Source organism: Panthera onca, chromosome B4 (assembly GCF_046562875.1).
Source record: "Panthera onca isolate mPanOnc1 chromosome B4, mPanOnc1 haplotype 2, whole genome shotgun sequence".
NCBI classification, from domain to species: Eukaryota; Metazoa; Chordata; class Mammalia; order Carnivora; family Felidae; genus Panthera; species Panthera onca.
The window spans coordinates 62036515-62059706 of record NC_138345.1 but is presented as its reverse complement, the minus strand read 5'-3'; the positions used below and the strand labels follow the sequence as shown (position 1 = coordinate 62059706).

Sequence of the window (23192 nt, the reverse complement as noted above, 5' to 3'; positions counted from 1 at the left end):
TTGTTCCCATGTTTTCTAAATACCATATTAAAATTTTAATGTAATTAATCTGTCCCATTAAAGCTGACTTATAAAAGGAATTTCTTTAAAGCAAAATTCTGCTTTGCCGTTGATTTACACTTTACTAGTTAAGAAAGGTTTCTACATGAGACTCCTCAAATAGTTATATTCAGATTTTTGGCAGTCAAAGTAGTAAGATTCTGACGAGCCTCTTGGATGAGGAATGATGAAGTCTACCTTCACATTAGGATTTGCTAGGGGTTTCTGACCTCACCACATGTCTCTTTTCCATTGCAGAGAACACTGTACTGACCTACTTATTCTGGAGCTTTGGCTTGTGCCTGGGGAGGGCGTCTTCAATAGGGTACCCAACTTTATTATTCAGCTCTCCTTTTTCATTTTATTAAGGTATTCATAATATTTGTATATATTCCAGGCTGAATATTTTAAACATTGAGGCTTCAATTTATACGAAATAGGTTTTTTAAAAACTGTGTTTTGTATACATTGGCCTGTAAAAAGAAACATCTAGGTGAATAATTCTCTGCTGCAGTATTTATACAGTACAGACTACCTCTTGGGAAAAGTTTAACTCAATCTTAGAATTACAAACTTACTTCTGATTCTCAATTTAGATGATTAACATCACATTTCTCTCACATTTTATGAAAGTACTGAATTTTCACAGTAAATTTACTAATGCAAGCAAAGTTTGCAATCTTTAATACAAACTGGACTGGAATTCTTAAAGGAATGACTAAGATCTAATTTTTTAATGGTAGAAGTAGGGCTGTATTATGCATCCTGTCTTTTTATGTCCTGGGTTAGTAATTTGAGTACCAGAAAGTAAATTTGTATGCAACCTGTTTCAAAATTTAGAACTTTGAATCTTGAACTTGAGTTCAAGATGCGTATTTTTGATTGTTTAATAAAAATTAAGGCTGAGCTGGAGGACCTTTAAACTTTCATCAAGCCCTTTAGTCTAGTACTTAAGTCCCTCCCCGTGTGCTTGGAGCTCCATTGCAAACCTTCTGCAAGACAAAGTAGATAGTCAGCACTATCCAAATTAGATCACCATTTGTTCACTACCTTATGGTATGATGCCAGGATTAATATCCAAGTATTTCCTTATTGTTGTCCCCCCCCCCTTTTGAAATAATTTTTTAGTGATGAAATCACCTTGCATTATCTTAAGTTTAGGAAACTGCCTTAGATTTTTTGGTTTTCTTGTGGGTTTTTTTGGTGTTGTTTTAAGAGAAAAAACACACACGACTCATTTAGTGTATCAATCCTGAACGTGCGGACTCTAACTAAAATGACAAACATAAAACAATTTCTTTGTCCTTTTACAATCACGTATCCCCAAATAAGCCTCAGTTTTTCATATTTAAGCTCCTTTTTCCTCATAGGAAGACTGTGGCAATCCTAGATATCAGTCTGTTACATTTGCTTTTGCTCCAGATGGAGCTAAATTACTGTATGAGATTGAGCTTCTTTTGTATTTTCATATTAAAAAGTGAATGAGTGATGCAAATTGAGCAGTTGACTCAAGTCTATAAAACTGTCAACAAAGTTGACAATAATCAGTGAGATATTTAAAAAGTTTTGTCTTAGCAACTCCAAATTGTATTGGATGTTTATCAGAAGGAAATAGATGGACAACTCTTCCAAATATCATAACTTATGTATGCGATTTTGTGTAATAATTTTAAGGTAAAACTGAGTAGGTGTGGGGGAAAGTATAGCTTGATGAAAGCAACGTGTACTGAAGCAGACCTTCAGCGACACTTGATGTAACTAAAAGATACTTTGTAAGTTCATTTCTGTTTTCAAGCAGTTATGCAAATCAATTTGATGATTTCTTATACTAGATATACTAGACTTATCTTTAGTTTCTTTAGAGTAAAATTGACACAGTTGATCAGCCTCCTGTTTCCCTACTTAGTCACAGTTCCAGATTAGGATCAGTAATTCAAGTAAAGTAAGGCCACACCTAAACTTTTTACTTGTGTATCAGAACTGTTTCTAGCTATTAAAACTCAATTTCAATTAAGTGTCCTTTGCCGTAACTGTATCTTCACTACTGCCTCTCAAGCCAGTTACATCGGAAAATCAGCAATTTCTAGTTTTATTTTGGGTAAATTAAAAAAATATGTTTTTACAAAGTAAGCAGTGAGCATTTTTCCTTACCTCTCTATGTGAGCATATGGGACAACCATTCCTTTTTACTACAGATAGTTGTCCATGTTTCCAGAACATAATTGTTAGATTCATACTTCTAGAAAAATAGACATGTGGGAATTTACATGTAATTTTTGTGAGCTTTGAAAATTACTGATGTTTTTGGAAACTTTAGGCTGACCTACTTTGTTACATTCATTGTGAGATAACAGAACACACTATTTGGGGATTAGTCCCTTCTCAGATCGGTCTGTTTACTCTCAGATTCTAAATCAGCTATTTGAATGAGATGTTGACTGGAGATGATGGTGTCGAGTTAGTGTAAAATTGTAAGAAATGTTTTTTGGAGTTGTATGTCCATCTGCCTCAGGCTTTTTCAGTATTAATTTCTTTAGGTGGGGACTGTCTTAAACTCTGAAATATTCATTACTGTATCAGGTATGTTGTGGCTACAGAATACAGGAATTACCAAAACTTCTTTTTTAATGTAGATGCCTCTCCTTTGTAGTTACTATTCGTCCCCTTCTCCCCAAAAGTAGAAGGCTCTTTCTCATTGCATTGTATGTATTAGACATTCAAATAATTGTCAGTTGGTCTTGATATAAAATAATTAGGGATTTTCTTTCATACAGATACCTATTTTGACTTAGACATCATGTGATTTCTTTAATGCCACAGATAAAAGATGCTTCCAGCATGTAAATGTAACCTTATTAATGGTGTCAGAAAAAAGTGAAGCATTATGTATCTATGTGTTAATTTATATTCATCTGGTAATCTTCTTTGGAAGATTATATCTTTTTCTCAGGGGAGGGAGGAGATCTGTAGTAGTCAGCAGTTAAAGATACAACACTAGAAGAGGAAAACATTTTTAATTCAAACTTTCATTTAATCAAAAATCAAAATGAATACTGGATTAGTGGAATTTATGGAATTAGTGAAAACAAAAATCAAAAGGTAGTAAATTCTTAGAATAATTATGTTTTATCCAACCTCATTGAATTTATATCTTGATTTCATTTTTATTATATCTATAGTTTGTATCTTAATCAATGTAACTCAGAAGTATCATATAGACATCTCAAACTAAAAATCACCAAGTGCTTTGTTTCAGAGCTGGGTTGTATGCCCTGAAAAGAAGTTCCCAGACCTTAGATGAGATTGGAAAAGACATTGCCCAGAACAGTTCCCCCCAAATGCCCTTTATGGTGTTGAGAAAAATCTCAAGTAATAGCAGGCTAGAAGCTGCCTTCAAGCCCTGTGCACTTAACTACATGAATGTGCTGAGTATTACATACCATTCCAGAGAGCATAAATATAAGTAACTGCCATCGTTACCATTTTATGCTTGTGTCATTTGCCAGTAGTTATGATTATTTTTAATTGCTCAGGCCCCAAATACTATATAATAATATTTCATGTTTTTAACATGAAATGCTGCAATCCAGCATGCACTGATATCTCAAATACGATGAAAGTTAGGATAACAGCTATATTATTAATATAGGAATTTGGGAACAAAAACAATTCATTGATAGTATACATAAAACATTTTTAAACAAAACAACACCTATTCTCTGAACTTAAAGTCACTTCGTGAAGTCTGTCCTCTTCTGCTGTACATTGTACACTTAACGTTGTCCACTTGGGATGATCAAGATACTAGTAAGTCCTGATGATCACAGAGGAGTAATTTTCCCACTATACAAAAAACCAAAACTAGCATTTACACTTGTATTTGGAATTTTGCTTTCTCATTGGCAAAGGTCCAGGGACTGGTTTTTTAGGATTCTAGCCTAGTACCTTCCTCCCATTAGTCACTGAGGCCTGAGCAACATAAGCTTAAATATAAGGGGTTTGGTGACTTCAATAAAAGAGAAGGAAACTCTTGAGAGAAGGTCATCAGGAAAATGGGTAATTGAAAAGATTTAGAAAGAATAGTTGTCAGATTGAAATTATAAGAACTAATTTTTACTTACAAGCATAGTAAGTAGTCCTAGTGCAAATACACTTGAGCCCTCATTCTGTACATAATTACTTAAACCTCTTGTTTTATTTTTTGTTTTTTAGATTTCAGAAGTATAGTTGAGGGAAATGCTAAATGTGAGCCCACTTTTCTAATTCTCTCAGCCTTCACTCAGGTCTCCATGGTATAACACACAAAAAAAGGCTGAGATTTCAGTGGAGGATTATTTCTTTTATGGTATATCTGAGGATGCAGAGATCATTCTTCTTCTACTTGATCTTTTTTAATGTTAATTTTTGTGAAAGAGAGCACACACACGCATGTGTGTGTGTGTGCGGAGCACAGTATGGGGCTCGAGCCCACAAACCATGACATCATGACCTGAGCCAAAATCAAGAGTCAGACACTTAACCAACTGAGCCACCCAGGTGTCCCTTAATCTTGATTCTAAACTTTTCTACTGGGTACCCCTGGAATGGTTCCAAGGTTAAAACTGCCTTTCTTTAGCATATTTCAGCTTCCGTCGTATGTTATTCCATGTTCATTTAGTCAAAATTAGTCCTCTCAAGAAAAAAAAAAAAACCTAAATATCAACAGACAGATGTACTTTGGTGTTTTATGTTCAAGGGCATAGAGTGTTAGGAGGCAATCTGGAAACAAATTTTCCTAAGATATGTATGATTGTAGGCTAAGATATGACTTTCCTTTTCTCACTTAAATAAAAACAATACGTAGGGAAGAAATAGGGATGAATACATGACAAGACGTTTGACAGTTAATGAGCTTGGGCATATTCTTTGTTACTTCCTAATCTTAAGAACCACAGTTTGCTGTTTTGGAGGTATCCAGGAGATTCCAGATAAAAGGAGATTGCTGAATGTTCTTAGACCTTAAGTGTGCTGGATGCCCTAAAGTAGGAGAGGAATTTATAACAGAAGCTCACAATGAAGAACCAGACATTCCGAGCCATCTGAGATCGTGCGATGAGAAGGCGCCAGGCAATGAGGAAGAGGGCAGTATTAAAGAGGTAGTGAATATTTCGGAGCCTGGGGAACAGAAATACATAACCAGAGTTAAAACAGCAAGCATCAAATACCTATCTGTGCTATCTGAAGCATAAATGTCATTTTCTGGCTCGTTAGGTGCTCCCAGGTATGTGACATGACCTTATGACATTTTGATTTTTTATCTATTTCCACAACATGCCTTCTGAATGATCACCTTTCCATAATTATACTTTGATCATATTACCATATCACAAATCTTCACTGGTTCTTGTTCATTAGAAGGTAAGTTCTCATGTTCTTAGCCTGCTATTTAAGGTTCCTCTTCCATTACAATTTACCTTTCCATCCTTATAATCTCTGCATGAAAAGCCCTTTGTTTCTACCAGAATTATATCAGACTGCTATAGTTGATTGTCCTTTATGGAATAATGACTGAAAGAAACTTGAGGCAGTTTAAGGACATGAAGAGTGGTTGAGTGAGTTGCCCATGTTAAACAGTACAAATTTCCTGCTTGTTGGGTGTATTCTTAATACCCCATTATGATGGGATGGGGTAGAAGAAAAAGAGAAACTTGGGTTCAAATCTGGATCCTGTATTTCCCATGTGTTACCACAAACAAGTTATTTACCTTCTTTGAGCCTAAATATATCTTTGATAGAAAAAAAAAAAAAAAGCAGGGGTGGGGGGATAACAAAATACCCCCTCATAGGGGTGTGGCGAAGTCTAAGCAAAACTGTATTATGAGGGCATAGTATATAAGGAAGGACTTATAATGTAGTAAATGCTTGAAAAATGTTAATTCCTCTCCTCCCCTGCTCTAATTTCATGTCTGGTAGAAAATCAGATACATGGGAGAAGTGCTCAATAAATATTAACTGATTAGGCTTACCTTCTCAAATGTTGTTTTGCTTCTGGGATCCCAGCCATATCCTCTTTCAGTAAGTACTTCTTAACTCCTAAAACATAATTTTCAATGTATTCCAACCAGTTCAACTGGCGCACATCAAAGTTGAATACCTGAAAGGCAAGAAGACATTATGGATTGCTAGAATTGCACTGCTGGAGACCATCACTTTGTCCTTTTGAAAAATTTCTTTTACATAAATGAGTGAAATTCAGTTTGGGAGACTTGGGTGGGACCCCTTCAAAGAAGATTATTTGAACAGTTATTTCCAAGGCACTGACAAAATGGATTATCATTTACACAGAAACATTCAAACACTGATCAAGCACAAATATTTGACATTTAAGAAGTCTTGTGAGGGAAATTTAAAGGAACTGGCATTAGCTGGCGAAAGCTAATTTCATTTCAAGTAAATTGGGATTAATTATTTTTAAAAGTGATGGGTAGGGAGCAAAACAAACTGCTTCTCCTTTTTTCCATTCTTTAAATTTTGGTGTTTCCTTGGCCTACCCTCCTTTCCTGCAATATCACCATTTAATTATGCAGATTAAGGTAAACTGAATAAGCAAAATCTTAAAGAATAGTTTAGCAGAAATTCTGTATTTGCTTTAGAGATGTTATCTACCATGTGTGCTGTTAAATGAAACCCTTCAAAAACATTTCTTTTAGAGTTAAGCGGTAAGAGTTAAGTGTTTCTCTTGGAACCATAGTGTATTTTCTCCTCTTGGACACAGAATACCATGGAACTATATTTTCCCTTTCCCTTTGCCACCAAAAAGCTCAAAAACAGATTCTCTGCTTAACTGCAGTGACTTAGTAAGATCTTGTAGACTACATATGGACATCCTATTTTTTCATTCTTATCTTTGACTTCATATTTTAATGCATACTTTCCCTAGTTTGGTGTTTTATTTCTATTTTCTTTTATTATTATAGATTATATATAATACATATATACTAAATTATATATAAATGTAAAATATCATATCATATATATGTTTATTGCAAGTTATCTCAAATAATACGGAGTACTAACAAAGAGCAGATGAGATGATTGAGTTCCAGAGAGCTTCATAGACTTGTCCAACAACTGAAATGCTTTTCAAAGGTAATTCTGCATCACTTTGTTTGGATATGTTTATTTACTATAGTATCACTAAATATTACTTACTCATTTATATAAAGAGAGGCTTTTATTTTTATACTATTTCACATTTCTAAGTTAGATTTCAGTAACGTCCTTGTTTGGAATCCTCATTCCATATGGCAAATCAAACTGAATTCTAAGCCGATTCTAAGCCAGAGTTTGGCAATTATATGCAATTATTCAGGACTGTTACCTTTGCAATTTTGAAAGTGTATGTTAAATCCATAGCACATTTGATTCTTTTCATTTTCATAAAATTTTTGGTTATTTTAGGTTAAAATAGTAAAATGTCAAAAAATGAAGCTCTCAGCTACCTTTTGAATTAGAGGGATAAATTACATGGGAAAAATGCAATAAAGATAACTGTACATAAAACCTGTAGCTAATTTTAAAAACAGTTTACAATAGTTTTTTTTTAAACAACATACTTTGATCATGGTCCATGAATTTCAAACAAGTACTTAGAATAATTTTGCTTATACAAGGGATGTAAATATTTCTGAAAATAGCTCTATTTCATGTCAGTTTTAGAGATGCTCTGCAATGATTTCAGTTAAAATATCCCTCTAAATCTCACCTGGTGTATTTAATTTAACATTTATGGTGTTTGACTTTAAGTAACCCTTAGGTTCCATGACCTGAAGTAATTCTAGGGCTTGGATTTGAATTATACTCTGAGGCTGGTATGTAAGAGTAAAACCCATAGCTGGCATGTGAGGCTGGCAGTAGCCTCGCATTTCCTTCTCAGTGTGATGTGGTCTCTTCTACATGCTGTCAAGTACTAGATAAATCGAGAAATGCTTTTTTCTTTAAAAAAATTTTTAATTAAAAAAACATTTATTTATTTTGAGAGAGAGCAAGTGAGTGAGCAAGCATAGGGGCAGAGAGAGAGAATCCCACTTGACAGCGCAGAACCCGATGCAGGGCTCGAACTCACAAACCGTGAGATCATGACTTGAGCCAAAACCAAGAGTCGAACGCTTAACTGACTGAGCCACCCAGGTACCCCAGAAAGTTTTAGTAGATAGTGTCAACCAAGAGAGTGAAAACTTTAAAATGTAATTGAAAACTCAGGATATGCTCAGGGAACACATGACTCTCTGAGGGGAAAAAAAAACTGGAAACATGTACAAAGTACAAAAGATTTCTATACTTGTGAATTTCAGAATATACAAAGATTTCAAGACTTAACATTTGTAACTGCCAAGAAGCTAATGTAAAGAAAATAAATGGCATGGCTATTAAGCAATTAATGTGAAGGCCTGTCTTGAGGAATGAAAGTCTGAATTATCAAGGATCATTATAGGGATAGAGGCTATATGTGCTGTACATGTGCTAGAGAGAAGGCAGTACTGATGGAGGGAGGTCTTAGTGGGATGCACATAAGAGTTGGGGGTTAGCTTTAAAAAGTAGGAAAGAGGGATGCCTGGGTGGCTCAGTCAGCTAAGTGTCCAACTCTTGATTTTGGCTCAGGTCATGATCTTGAGGTTCGCAGGATTGAGCCCTGTGTCAGGCTCTGCACTGGCAGTGTGGAGCCTGCTTGGGGTTCTCTCTTCCCCCTTCTCTCTCTGTCCCTCCCCTGCTTGCACACACTCTGAAAAATAAATAGAGGCCCCTGGGTGGCTCAGTCAGTTAAGCATCAGACTTCAGCTCAGGTCATGATCTCATGGCTCGTGGGTTCAAGTCCCATATCAGGCTCTGTGCTAACAGCTCAGAGCCTAGAGCCTGCTTTGGATTCTGTGTCTCCCTCTCTCTCTCTCTCTCTTCCCCACCTCTACTTGCACTCTGTCTCTCCCTCAAAAATAAACGTTAAAAATTAAAAAATAAACCTTAAAAATAATAAAAAGGAAGGAAAGAACTGCAGCTTTGGAGATGCAGAATGATCTTGATTTAACAAGAGCAGTGGGTGAGTTTATGAGCAATGAAATTGTGATTTTTCATTGAAGTCCTATGCTGTGGGTTTAGGGAAAATACAGAGGTACTGAGGATTTGCTGAGGACAAACCAAGGGTGAACAGGAATGGAAGCGAAATATGTGAAATGTGACTGCAGGATAGCAGGAGGATCTAATCAAAGTCGAGAACCCAGGACTCTTACCTACATTAACTTATTTCCTGCATTGTGTCAATAATACTGATGGATTTTCTTAGCCAAAAAAAAAAAAGGGGAGGGAGAGAGAGAGAGAAAGAAGGGAGGGAGGGAGGAAAGGGAAGGAAGGAAGACCAGAAAAGACAAAAAAGAATTCTGTGTATGTAACTAAAACTTCTTCATCCATCAGCTTTCCAGGTCAAATGGTTGTCAGAACTCTACTCACTCTCTGGTCTTCAGGACTCAGCTCAGACATCAGCATTTCCGTATTGTATGTGCTCCATTCCCAACTCCGGTTGACAAAATACTCCAGCATGGACACTGTTCTTAGCAGCCGATTCATGAGCTTTGTCATCCTGAGGTAAAGATCAGGTAGAAGCCAATATCAGCACACCACAGATGGCTGCTTCCATGCTACTCTATAGGATGTAGGACAAATTATTTTTTGAGAAAAGAGAAAAAATTTCCCTCTTGCCCCCATTTCTTCATTAAAACAGATTCTTTTTTTCTCTTTCCACATAATCTCCATTGAATAAAGGAAGGGGATGAAACTAATGGAGTCTGTTCTATTAGGCATTTTAATACAAACAACCTCCTCCTCTTCCTCTGTACTACCTTCTCTTTCTCCAAAGTGGCAGATATTTTAAAAGCCGAGCCAGATATTGGAAAATAGCTAGGTGATCACCTACTGTGTGGCACAGTGCTGAAACTTTGAAAAAAATACTACCTCAGCTAATTCTCGTATCTGTCAGATAGGTATTTATCTGCATTTTATGAGGGGGTAGAAGAAGCTTAAGATAGATGAAGTGGCCATGATAATAATAAGTGTCAAAGGCAAAACTGCAACCCAGTTTTGACCACCCTCAAAAAGCTTATGCTTTTATGATCTCACCACTCTGTCCCATGACTTCAGATGGCCCACATCTTCCAGTCCTGTGGTCAGGACTTGGACCAGCTCTGCTGTGTGAACTTCTCAACTTTACAATAATTTATCGAAAACTTTCAGATGTGATCTTATTTGATCCTCACAGTAGGAATCTGTGAGGGAGTAAAGATCTATTATTATTTATCTTCCTTAATCTTACAGAAGGGTTAACAGCTTAAAGTTCACACAGCTACCGCTTAAACCTAGATCTTCTGGCTACAGATCACTTTGGCCTGTAGAACATTTCTCTTAGGCCAGTCTTGCCAATAGTGATTACTGTAGTTGACCCAGTAATGACTTAAACTGTGTCGGGAATTTGGTCTTGTTTCTGGTCAGATCCTAATGACTTATCAGGGACTTCTCTCATTGTATCATGGGAAATTCTTAGGCAGAGGGTAGACTCATTATTCCCTGGTACAAGCATTACAGTAGCCTTCCATTTAGCTATTATTATTTAACATTTTTGCTATAGACTATTTGTATGCCCCTCCTCCCCAAATTCATATATTTAAACCTATTCCCACCAATGTGATAGTATTTGGAGAAGACTTGGGGAGGTGATTAGTGCCTTTCTCTCTCCCTCGGACTTTCCAGCTTGTGAGGACACAGAGAGAGAGATGGCTCTCTAGGAACCAGGAAGCAGGCCCTCAGCAGATGCTGAATCCACTAGCATCTTGATCTTACACTGCCCAGTCTCCAGAACTGTGAGAAATAAACTGTTACTTGTAAGCCTCCCAGTCTATGATATTCTGCTATAGCAGACCAAATGAATGGCCATCTTTATCCATTCTACAATTCTGATGGAATTGATGTGATTTTAATAAATTTAATTTTTGAAAATAATCCTTGTAGAATGATATCCTATGTACAGAACTATATCAGCATAATTTTTTTTTAAGAAAGAATACATTTCTTACTTTTAGGTAGAGAAGGTCTTCGCAACACATAAAATGTGAAAGCCATAAAGGAAAAGAGTGATTCATGTAAAAATCTGAAACTTCTTTAGTAATAATAGTGATTGCTATATGCTGTGCCCTCTTATATAAATAGTATAAAATAAGTATGTTAACTGTCCCTTTTTACAGGTGAGGCAGTTAAGTATTAGAGATAGGACTCATTCATATGGCTAATTTGGTGAAGCCAGGATTTAAATCTGTAAGTTATACTTTGAACTCCATGCTATTAAGACCTACACTATATGTAGTTCCCTTGTATTAGAAAAAGTTTAATAATCGAAGGTATGAGATAAGAAAGTGACTTGGGAAAAATATATTAAATATAAATTTACACACATACATAGGAGTTTCTGTAAATTAATAAGGACAACCTAAAAAAAATAGGTGAGAAACAGGCAGACAACTCAGGAGAAATACTGAATGCCCAATGACCACAGAAAAGCCCAGCTCCTCCAGCAATCGGGACTGCAAATCAAAGGAACGAAGAGATGCCAATCATTATCATTAGTTTGATGATTCAAAAGATTGATTTTTGGCAAAGTATTGATGAGGGTAAGAAAAAACAAATTTTTACCCTCATGTGCTGATGTGATAGTGCCAATTGTCAAACTGACAGAGCCTTCCTTTAGGGCAGCCCGGCAGTAGTCACAAAATTCAGAGACATCCTCCAGTATAGCAATCACACGCCTCAGCTTCCTCCCCAGACCCAGTGGCATGTTCTAAAAAAATTCATGTGCACTGATACTCATGACCGCATTGTTTGGAAGAGTTAAAAGGACACCAGTAGGCAGAATGACTTTGATTTTCATGGGCCATTAGTGAAAAAAGTTAGAAAATTTGCAGGCCTGATTTGCATACACACACACACCTCAATGCAAAACTATATTTATGGATGTCTATATATGGTTGTAAGTGCATAAAAGATTATATACACACACACCTGGGAAGGGAAAGGGTCTCGAAGGATTCTGCCATTTTCTGCCATAAAGATTATTTCCTAAAATACCTGTGACCAAACAAACCTACCCATTTCCCACAAATATTAGTTTAATTTCTCACAAACAAAATTCATAAAGATTTTTATTAGGTCCCTTCCTCCTGTTTCTCTTTTCTGCTTATGAAACTTTGCTCTTTCTGCAGGTCTTCTTCCAACCCGGATCTGTGTTAAAATCTTTAGCATTTCTGCCTACAATAGGTTTTTCTTCTCTTCCCATCTTTATTTAATAAGCCCCATACCTGGGGTGCTTGGGTGGCTCAGTCGGTTAAGCACCCGATCTTGATTTTGGCTCAGATCATGATCCTAAGGTTTGTGAGTTCAAGCCCCATGTCAGGCTCCATGCTGACAGCACAGAGCCTGCTTGGAATTCTCTCGCTCTTTGCCCCTTCCCTGCTCACATGCGTATGCGCTCTCTCTCAAAATAATAAAAAAAAAAAAGCCCTATGCAAATATTTTCTCCATAGCCACAATGTCTCCTTTTCACCTTGCTCAAGAAAAAGCTGATGATTATTGAGTTATCAGCTCTAAATTGGGTCTCTGAAAATTTGGATAAAAGTAACACTGCCTAAGTTTTAGTCACTTGCACTAAGAAGGATGGAAATTCAACATGCTGAGAGAGGCTTCCTCCTGTAGAGAGACTAGAACAGAAGGCAATGCTATTCATGCTCCGGATTCTTGCTTGCAGCAATTGCCTTTGGTACTTATAATTATGACTCTTCAGAGACAATATTCAAGACACAGAATTTAAGTGAGAGAAAGGGATACGTCCTATGTCACACAGCTAGATGGCGACACAGCTGCCTCAGCATCCACACATTTCATTCTACCTTGTTCCCTTTATTTCTTTACTCACCTCTAGGTGGCAGTAAATCTGGTTCAGGTTTCTCCATATCTTTACTCTGTCACTTGGAATCTACTTTAAATTCTTCCCCGCAGCTTCTACATCCTATTTGTAAAACTGGCATACCGAGAATATCCTCTCTGGGTTGTGAGAATGAAAACGAGATCATCCCACATCATTCCGTGTGTGTGTGTGTGTGTGTGTGTGTGTGTAAGTGAGGCTGTTATCATTATTTTAATATTACCTAACAATTTAGAAAACCCCAGACTTAGAGTCTCAGTTGCTTTCCTTTTGGTGGATGATTACTTGCTGAATTCACCAAGTTCTTCAATATTGAACTTCCATTATTATGATAGAGGATTTTTAAGGTAGGAGTCCCTCTGGGGCTTCTCACTACTACTGCTTTGGTTTTGTCCCCAAATATATACATACGTGTGTGTGTGTGTGTGTGTGTGTGTATGATTTAGTTAGCACTTTTGATCCCCAGACGAAAGGAGGGCTAAGGACTTTGGGATCCTAATCTTCCATGCGGCAACACTCTTAAAGCAATTGACTTCAGCTTCTTACCTGGGCTTCCTTCCTGTGAGCCGTAGATAGAAGTCGTAGATGATGGCAGGGGCTCGGTGGCTGACTGCATTCCAGTACTGGCTTGTGATGATACTGGATGTGAAGTCCGCATTCGGCCTCCTAAAAGCTTTCTCAAATGGGACTTTTTCAAAGGTTGCCAAGACTTGGAATCCTGCGGAAAAAATAGAGCACTAAGTCCAGGTGCATATAAGCCCACTGTAGTCGAGGTTGCAATGATAAAGACTAATGATTTGCTGTGTAGAGTCAAGAATCAATCTCTGAGACAATATTAAGGTTATTTATGCCAGGCAAGAGGTCATCTGCAAAAATCAAACAATGAGAATGGGTTACAAAGTGGGTCCTTTTCTTGAAACCTTACACTAAAAGCAACTTCTTGGGGAAATAATAGTTCTAGTCAATACAGTGAAGTACTGTTCGGAAAAACTTAAATCCATCATTGGTTCCAAGGATATCTAGTCTATTCTGAAAGCCCCAAGACAGAACCTGAAGGCTTTATTTCCTAGGCTGGATTGTTACTTGCAGAACCATCAGGAAAGTTTCTTCACATTTTACTTAAACCTTTATAAAGGGTTACCTTTTAGAAAAAAATTTTTAATGTTTATTTTTGAGAGAGAGCAAGTGAGCGAGTGGGGGAGGGGCAGAGAGAGAGACACAGAATCCGGAGCAGGCTCCAGGCTCTGAGCTGTCAGCACAGAGCCCAAAGCGAGGCACAAACTCACGAACCGCGAGATCATGACCTAAGCCAAAGTCAGACGCTTAACCGACTGAGACACCTGAGACACCCAGGCGCCCCTATAAAGGGTTACTTAAAGCTTCATAAAGTTTAAGTAAAATAGAGAATATCAAGGCAGGATTCCCTTATATTGGTTCACTTTAAATACCAGTCTTTTACTTCTTGGGTATTTCTGCTTCTCTAGGAATATCCAGACTCAATCGTCCACTCTTGTCTCCAGACTTTTTTTGACAATAATTTTTTACATTGTTATGTAGATAAAACCTAGTTAAAAACTTTTAATGTACAGTTGTAAAATAATTATTTGAAAAAAACTAATTCAAATTCAATATTTATTTTATGTATGTAAAATTTTCAAAGGCTATGCCTAAGTTCATTTTTCAATTATAATGATACCAATTCTTTTTTTTTCAATATATGAAATTTATTGTCAAAATGGTTTCCATGCAACACCCAGTGCTCATCCCAAAAGGTGCCCTCCTCAATACCCATCACCCATCCTCCCCTCCCTCCCACCCACCATCAACCCTCAGTTCTCAGTTTTTAAGAGTCTCTTATGCTTTGGCTCTCTCCCACTCTAACCTCTTTTTGTTTTTTTTTTCCCCCCTCCCCTCCCCCATGGGTTTCTGTTAGGTTTCTCAGGATCCACATAAGAGTGAAAACATGGTATAATGATACCAATTCTTATGGTGATATGATTATTGTCCTCCTTAAACAAGATTACCTGGAAATCTATATAAAATATATATACCTTACACAGAAAAGATTCTCAAGAAACATCTGGCCCAGGAATCTGGACTGTTCTCCTCCCAGAGGGAGTCATAATCACTTTTAAGAATCACTAGTGAAGTGGTTACTGACCATTGGGGAGAGTCAAGAGACGCATCTTCTACTTCTATTTTGGGTACCAGCCTCCATATGAATTTGAATAGATCTTTTATTCTCCCGGGCCTCATATGTAAAATAAAGCAAGGCCACTAGATTATTTTTAAGATTACTTTCAACTGTGATATTGTATAATTTGAAAAAAACAGATAATAAGTTGCAGCACGGAGGAAGACTTGTAAATTTCAGAAATGTAATTTACATGTTTTATTTAAGAGCCTAAGATACCTGGTTTGCTTCTATGAATGCCACTTTTATAAGTGATATCATAATTCTGTTACTGACGTAGAGGAGATTTATTTCCAAATATGTTCAGAATTATTTAGATATATGATCTAAAGAACTGGATATATGATCTGAAGAACTTTGATGATAGTAGATCATTTCATTTTTACTGAAGTAACAACTTTGCAAACAATAGCATAGCAGAGTGTTCTGAATTGGGAATCAGATTCTAACAAATGAAGTTCATTTGATTTTTTCTATAGCTAGTATCTAAACAAAATTAGATGTTCTAAAAGTTTCAGATATTTGCAGGACAACTCCTAAATTGACAAAGGAGGACAAGATTGGTTAGCTAATTTTCTTTTACATGCAGGATTAATTACTTCAACAAGATACTTTCAAGGTCACATGTATAAATCAATGAAGAGTATTGCTGACTCAGTAACAAAAGTTAGTAGTATTGAACTTTTCTAAATCTACTTGGTCATTGATCATTTCACAATCTCAGTGAGGGAGCAAGGGGGGCAAGGGATATGCACATGGGAGCAGCTGCCCCAGCAGGAATATTTCATCATGGACATTACTTATCATTGCTGACTTTTGCTCAGTTTTCTTGATTTTTAAAATCTTTGTAGCCAATGAACCCCTTATTGCTTACAATCATGTAGATATTCCACTGACTCCCTTTGATGTACCACAGTACATTCTAGTTAACTCTTACACATTTATAATTTCTAATTATTTTATCTTTTTTGCTTATTTTTTGTCTTTTTCTCCCACTTGACTCCAAGCTCCAGAACACATTTTGTCCATCCCCACCCCCTACCCCTGTGGTAGACATTCACAGTGTGAGGGCAGACACTAATAGTTAGGTAGTTACATCTCTATAGACACTTACCCATTTTGCCCCAGTTACAAGGATTGAAGTTACCAGATGTACAATGGTAGATTAATGTTGACTTAGGTCTGAAAAATGAAATAAAAATTAAATAAATACAACTAAATGAAAGACTAATGGAAAAAATATAAGGAAAAATAACATTTAAACAAGACTGTTCAGTAGTTTCCATAATGAAAGCAACATTTCCATCTTTTGTTCCTTCTTTGGGTAAAAAAGCAAAATGGAAGAAGACTAGGGAAATATGCGTGTTTGTGCATGTGCACACAGAGAGCTCACAAAGGTTGATGTATTTAAGCAGCAAATGGAGGTACCATGACAATGAGAAAGTGGGTCACATTCCTTACTTCTGGACATGGTTACTGGGCAAAATATAGTCTATGTTTTCTCCTAAATCCAGTTAAGCCCTGCTGGATTGAAAAATATCTAAATGGCTGACTTCAAATAAGAAAATTTTAATTCTATTTGTCATTTACTATCAAAGCCAAATATATAAACAACATTTTTTTTTTTTTTTTTTTTTTTGGTACTAGGAAATAGCCCCCATATGGTGATCTGAGATTTTGGCATTTATCAGGAAGTGAGCAGTTCTATAAAATATAAAAGATGCCCTCATTTCACCCACTTTTATCTCCTTTGCCTTGAAAAAGGAAATTGTATTTTAAATTACCGAATAGAAGGAAAAACTCTTTTTGGTTATCAATTTTATGGTTAAAGGATTTAAAGAGTTTGTTACTTTATGATCAAAATGCACATCAGTATTTATAAAACACCTCCATGCATACGTGATGGCATATTTGAAACTATGTAAAATATTAAATCCTCTTTCACATTTGGGGTCTTCTGCAATCAAATGCATATAATAAGCCTAACATATTCACCCTCCTCCTCGTCAAAGCTCTGCAAGCTGGCTTATGCATGCACACCTGTGAACTGCTGTGTACCATCCTACAGCCAAGGTGAGATTGACAACTGTATCAACTGGAATTAAATCTGCCACTGCCATCGGAGTAGCTCTTATGGACCGGAGAAACCCTTTCCCGGCCTGCATAGGAAAAAAGAACATAAAATAGGTTTTAAGTAATAATTGGGGCTAATACTAATACCGCTAGTTACAACAGTTAGCACTGACTCGCTGCTGACTGGGTTATTGTGCTAAGGCTGACTTTTCTCAGCCGACCCAACCCCCCAGCCAAGTTCACCTCAAATGCCAGCATTTCCACAATAGTCCTCAGGTCCCTTTAGAGAGTGGAGTTCCTCAGATTTGTGAGAGGTTAGTATATCTAGTTAATAAACACCAACAGTTTTTTCACATTTAATAATTAATCCATGAGATATTTTAAGAATTAAGGTTTCCCAAATTTCCCGCTATTACTAGTTTACCATTTCTTAAATGATGTCATTTTCTGCTAGTGCCTAGTAGCTTACAAACAATAGTAGACACTAAAGGTTTAAGAGACACTTTTAAAAATTAGGGGCACCTGGGTGGCTCAGTTGGTGAAGCATCCAACTCTTGGTTTTTGGCTCAAGTCATGATCTCATGGTTCGTGAGTTCAAGCCCTGCATCAGGCTCTGTGCTGACACTGTGGAGCCTGCTTGGGATTCTCTCTCTCTCTCTCTCTCTCTCTCTCTCTCTGCCCCTTCTCCCCCTCCTCAAAATAAATAAACTTTTTAAAAAAATTAATAAAGTTCTACCATTCCACAAAAACTTTTTTATTACTTAGGAAAGGGCCACCACTTTTTGTTAAGTGTTAAGTATCTTAGTTCACAGATCACTGATCTTATGTAGATGTAAGAATTGGGAATTATTAACATTAATAAATAAGTCATGCCAACAAATAAGTCAGTTAATAAATAGTCATGTTTCTTGATTTTATGAAGTTATTGATACCCTGCATATTTCTAGCATCGATTTGCAATGGTTAGCACTTTCTTATGTTCTTCATTTTTATTTTCTTGTAACTGATTCCCCTTCCTTTGGATGTAAAAAATCAGTTTTAAAAAATTTAGAAAATCGGAATAAATGTGATTTATAAATAATATAAAGAAACTCATTCTAGGATCATGTTAAAATAATTATGTTCTAAGTTACCAAATATTAACCCCAACTAAGCTTTAAAGAAGAAAGAATTGAAGACAGAGAACAAAAAGAGAGGGGCTGCTAGAAAAATAAAGAAATCAGAAGGAAGTTCACTGTCCCTGTCTTTGACAGGTAGTCACAATTCACTCTCTTATATGTTAGTTCACGTTGGACCTAGCTCTGAGAAGAACAGAAATAACCTGAAGCATGAGGTTTCTAATAAGATTTAAATTCAGGGAGAGAATCGAATTCCTATTCATTGTCCTAAAGAGTAGAGTAATGGTTCTGGTCTTACAGTGTTTCAGCGTGAACTGTGAACTAGGTCACGGCTCATGTCAACCACATCAGCCTTCAGTGCAGGGAGAAACCCACTGATGATGACTTACAGGCACCACTGACATTTCTACTTGTCTGTGAGAGGATTATTGGTGAAAAGTATTTACTAAAGTCATCAATTTTTACATGTGAAAAATTTGCTCCAGTGGGTGTTTCTCTTTCTTGTATCTGTTGAGCACCAGTTATTGATGTATGTATATATATACATACATATATATATACACATACATATATGTATATATATATGTACATATATATACATATATACATGTATATATACACATACATATTATGTGTGTGTGTATATATATATATATATATACACACACATACATAAAATTTCTATCCACGCAAAACTCTTATATGTGTATTATAATAAAAAATTTAATCTTTGGGAATGTGACGTTTATTGCATCCCCAGTTTGGTGTACTAATTCAAGCTATTAATAAAGAGCAAAAAGGAGGAAACACTCCCATCTTGTGGTAATCAAAGGGAAATACAGACATGGTCCTTGATGCTCAGATTTTTCCAAAAATAACTCCTAAATCGTAATTGATATCACAGGATCTCTGTTTTCCTGATAATAAAATCTACAAACAATAGAAGTAATTTCATCCTGCCTCTATTTCCCAATCAGCAAAACTGAGATTAAGTTGCTTCGATAATAATAAAGTAACATTTATGGTTTTGGATCAATGAAGCCATAGCAACACTAAGCATTTCCTTACCATTCCTCCACTACATTTCAAGTAGTTGTTTCTACAGTGTTATACATACCGCAATAATGAGTCCACTAGGTCCATTTAAGTTATCAACCCAACCCTAAAAGAAAAAAAGATCTCTATTGGTTACACATGTCAGAAAATCATAATATATCTGTAACATCTGCAGTCTGATCTTAATAAATTTCAAAAAAGAGCACTGAGACCCTGGCTGATAGAACAGTCTAAGCCAGTTTTTCTAAGACCAGAAACAAAGATCAGTGGCAAAGCACTGGATATTTCTGCACTTGTGCAAGAATTAAGATTCTGCCAGCATTCTGGAGGAGTCATGGAGAATTTCAAATTGTTTTATGACCTCTTACAGGCTAAATTGCACCTTGTCTTAATATCATAACCTGCCAATCCACTTATTAACCATCATTTTTCTCCACCTCAGTCCTGATTTTAATTCTCCAGGGGAACACTACAAATCAAACATGATTTGTAGGAATTATCCATTTCTCAAAAATGAGAAGTCATAGCGTCCAAACTCCACTTGTATTAGCTTGCTTAGAGATGTTAACAGGGAGAATATGTTCAGGAGCAGTTAGAGGAAAATGTCTTTCTGAGTTTGTCTCCTAAGCCCTAAAAGCAAGTCAGTTGACCTTATTCTGTCTGTTTCTTTATATGTAAAAGTCAAAGTGTGTGTGGAAAATAGGAGAGGAGACAGAAAAGAGAAGATGAAGGGATTGTTGAGTCTTCTACTAGGGACCAGGCACTACACTACACAAACACTCCTCATACATTGTCTCATTTGGTTGACTCTCCAAAGTGGGTCCAGTATTGGGCTAAAACAGTATTAGCCCAGTTTTATAGATGAGACCACTTAAAAGGCTCCATTGTCATAAGTAGTACAGCTCAAATTTGGGGGGCCCTAAAGCTTCACAAAATTGCTTCAAAAAAGATGGTATAATTTAGTGTACTTTCAAAAGGATATTGCAGTATACAGACACAAAAATTATTATTCCTACCCTGAGAACCTTCTGTGAACTTTGTGATTCTTATTTGCCCTGGCAGTTGTAATACTACCAGTTTGGCCATCAAGAACATTCTGGTATATTTAAACTATAGAGGGAAAGCCAAGAACTAAAACTATCTCCCATGGAATTTTCACACTAGGGTTAACAAGAAGTGAATTTAAGATCTCCAGCCAAGTCTAGGCTCCCAGAGGAGCATCATGCTGGACAGATTCTGAACCAAACATGGAATTTTGTCCTAGTACAATGGGTTCATGTTCGATTTGCTGCACTCAGCTATATATTCTGAGAAGAGAGAGGCAGAGAGAGAGAGAGAGAGAGAGAGAGAGAGAGAGAGAGAGAGGGAGAGAACATCAGAAAGTAATTGGGTGAGAAGGATGCTGGTTTGGAAGCAAAGCAAGGAATCTGGAATCCAGGTGAGTGGGCTTACCGGGAAAGGCTCCTGCCAGGTTGCTCCCACAATGGAGGGCCTTATGATGGCAATGTTTAGGTTCCCACTCTCTTGTTGCACCACCATTTCTCCCAAGGCCTTGGTGTATGTGTAAGTATTGGGCCGATCCCCAATCAGCTTGGGTGTGATCTCATCAATAATAGCATCGTCTAACCACCTGAGGGTAGTCAGAGTACAAAAGAATTCTAGCAACATGTGTTAGACAATAAACCAAAAAAAGAAAGAAAAGAAAAAGAAAGAAGAAAGAAAGAAAGAAAGAGAGAAAAAGAAAAGTTCCCCAAAACAAGACCCTGTGAGACACAATCAAACAACACTTTCCATTTCTCGCTTGAGTTCTAGAATTCAGAACAGTTGCAGGATACCCAAGTTGAGTGGGTATCCAAATCCTGTGCGCTGAATGAGCTCTTTGCTCTGCACTGCTAAGCCCAATCCCATCAGTTGAATCCTGCTTCCTCCCACTCAGATCGATAAATTCAGCAGCGATGCAATCTACAGCTTTATTATGTTTGATCTCTAATTATCACCAATTACTTCCTCTCCAACCGGTTCACAAGTACATCCAGGAGCACATTTGTGAGCTCCAGTCACCCTCCAGGAGCATGGCACGTTCTGTATTCACAGAGTTGAGAGGCTCGCATCCAGGGTGCTTCCGTGGCAGCCCGGCTCATTCAGTGTTGTCCAATTAACACCGAGTGCACTGATCTTGCAACCTTCAGCTTTTTGCTTTTAAAATTCTGTTCAATGCCTTAACAAATAAAAGCAACTACATTTGGCAGACTTACAATGTGTTTTAGCAAATCTATGAAATGCATTTTGGAGCTCTATTTGCAGTCTATGGTAATAGCTTGATAATTATTTCCAGAGATTTTGCATGAATTTTGAAGTGCTCTAGTAACTATGAATAGTCTGTCAAGTGGAGTGATTATAGTACGCTGAAGCCACTTTAACAGAGTGATTATTGAATACCTGTACTGACAGAAAGACAAGTATCATGAATAACTGAGTTACCATGATATCAGCCTAATCTCTTTTTTAAAGATGTCAGAACTATTTTGATAATCCCAAAGTCTATCTGTGCTTCTCAGAGAAAGCAATAAAAGCATCAATTAAATATTTAATGTTTCTCTTAATTGGAAGGTCTATTTGGTTAAACATTTGATATAATACAGTTTTAAAAATTAGGCTACCTAAGGGGCGTCTGAGTGGCTCAGCTGGTTAAGCATCCGACTCTTGGTATTGGCTCAGGTTATGATGGGTCGTGAGATGGAGCCCCGCATTGGGCTGAGCTGGTTGGGACTCTCTCTCTCCCTCTCTGCCCCTCCTGCTGTCGCTCTCTCTCAAAATAAGTACACTTAAAAAAAATTAGGCTACCTAAATATGCTAGTGTGATTTTTATAATCCATGTGTTTGGTACATTTATTCCTATCTTAAAGGACTGAGCTCAGTCATACTATTTTGATTATAGGGAAATCTTAGCTGTTACCGCTTTGCTCCCATGACAAATTATTGAGCATTTAAGATGTGCTTATGCCAATACTTCAGAAAAACAACTCTCAATTTTAACACCTCTCATTGGATATTGGAGTGTCTGTAATGTTTTTGGTTTTCCTTGCTTTGCTGCTATTAGTGCTGAGTGTTTGCTGGTTACTCAAATGCCTTTTGATTTAAATTGAATAGGCAAAGGTCGAGAAGTTCCCAGAATAAACACAACTCCAAATACTTAGAAAACCAGAAGATTTTCCAATTATATAGCCACCTGATGGTTGGGCTAAAGCTTGTGGGATGATGCAGGCACCTCTCCATTTTATATTAATGTTACCTTTACCTCATTTGATGGTCAACAGGGGGTTAACTGACCTAAGACCCTTTTGTTTCACCTGCAAACATACAGAGGTTTCAAAAACTGCGTTGGAGGAAATACAGCCTGATTTCAAGAAGGTTGTAAAGAAAAAAATCTATGAAAAAGCAGAACCCGGCCATGAGCTAGGATTATACGTCACATGGTGGGCACCAGCTGTTGTCACTGATGTTAGCGTGCGCGGCAAAGGTAATACTTGGAGGCTTTGGTGAGTTAGCTTATCTGCGAACGTGCTGGTTGTGTAGGTTTCTAAGAACACAACTGCAGAAGTTGCAGTGCCCTGTAAATGGCCTCCCTCTACTAGTCATAGCTCTACCTGTGTTCCATAATATCATTTTCTATTCTATAGTTTCGATCTTTTTACTTGTGAAAAATGGCAATAATTTC

The 23192-nt window shown here is 36.9% G+C and overlaps 1 protein-coding gene across 2 annotated transcripts in view; it reads right to left on the bottom strand.

Annotated features, from left to right (window-relative positions):
- Window positions 1-2908: 2908 nt before the first annotated feature.
- FAR2 (fatty acyl-CoA reductase 2) overlaps window positions 2909-23192 on the bottom strand; it is a 153081-nt gene continuing 132797 nt past the window's right edge. Inside the window, exons 6-13 of one of the 2 annotated variants that reach the window (XM_060658028.3) lie at window positions 20927-21104; window positions 19536-19580; window positions 17268-17386; window positions 16342-16409; window positions 13580-13751; window positions 9520-9649; window positions 6045-6172; window positions 2909-5193 (exon numbers count right to left, since the gene is read on the bottom strand). In XM_060658028.3, the coding sequence (XP_060514011.1) occupies window positions 5031-5193; window positions 6045-6172; window positions 9520-9649; window positions 13580-13751; window positions 16342-16409; window positions 17268-17386; window positions 19536-19580; window positions 20927-21104 (1003 nt within the window). In that variant the 3' untranslated portion in view covers window positions 2909-5030. The remainder of the gene's footprint in view (window positions 5194-6044; window positions 6173-9519; window positions 9650-13579; window positions 13752-16341; window positions 16410-17267; window positions 17387-19535; window positions 19581-20926; window positions 21105-23192) is intronic. The other variant, XM_060658026.3, reaches the window with a different exon arrangement.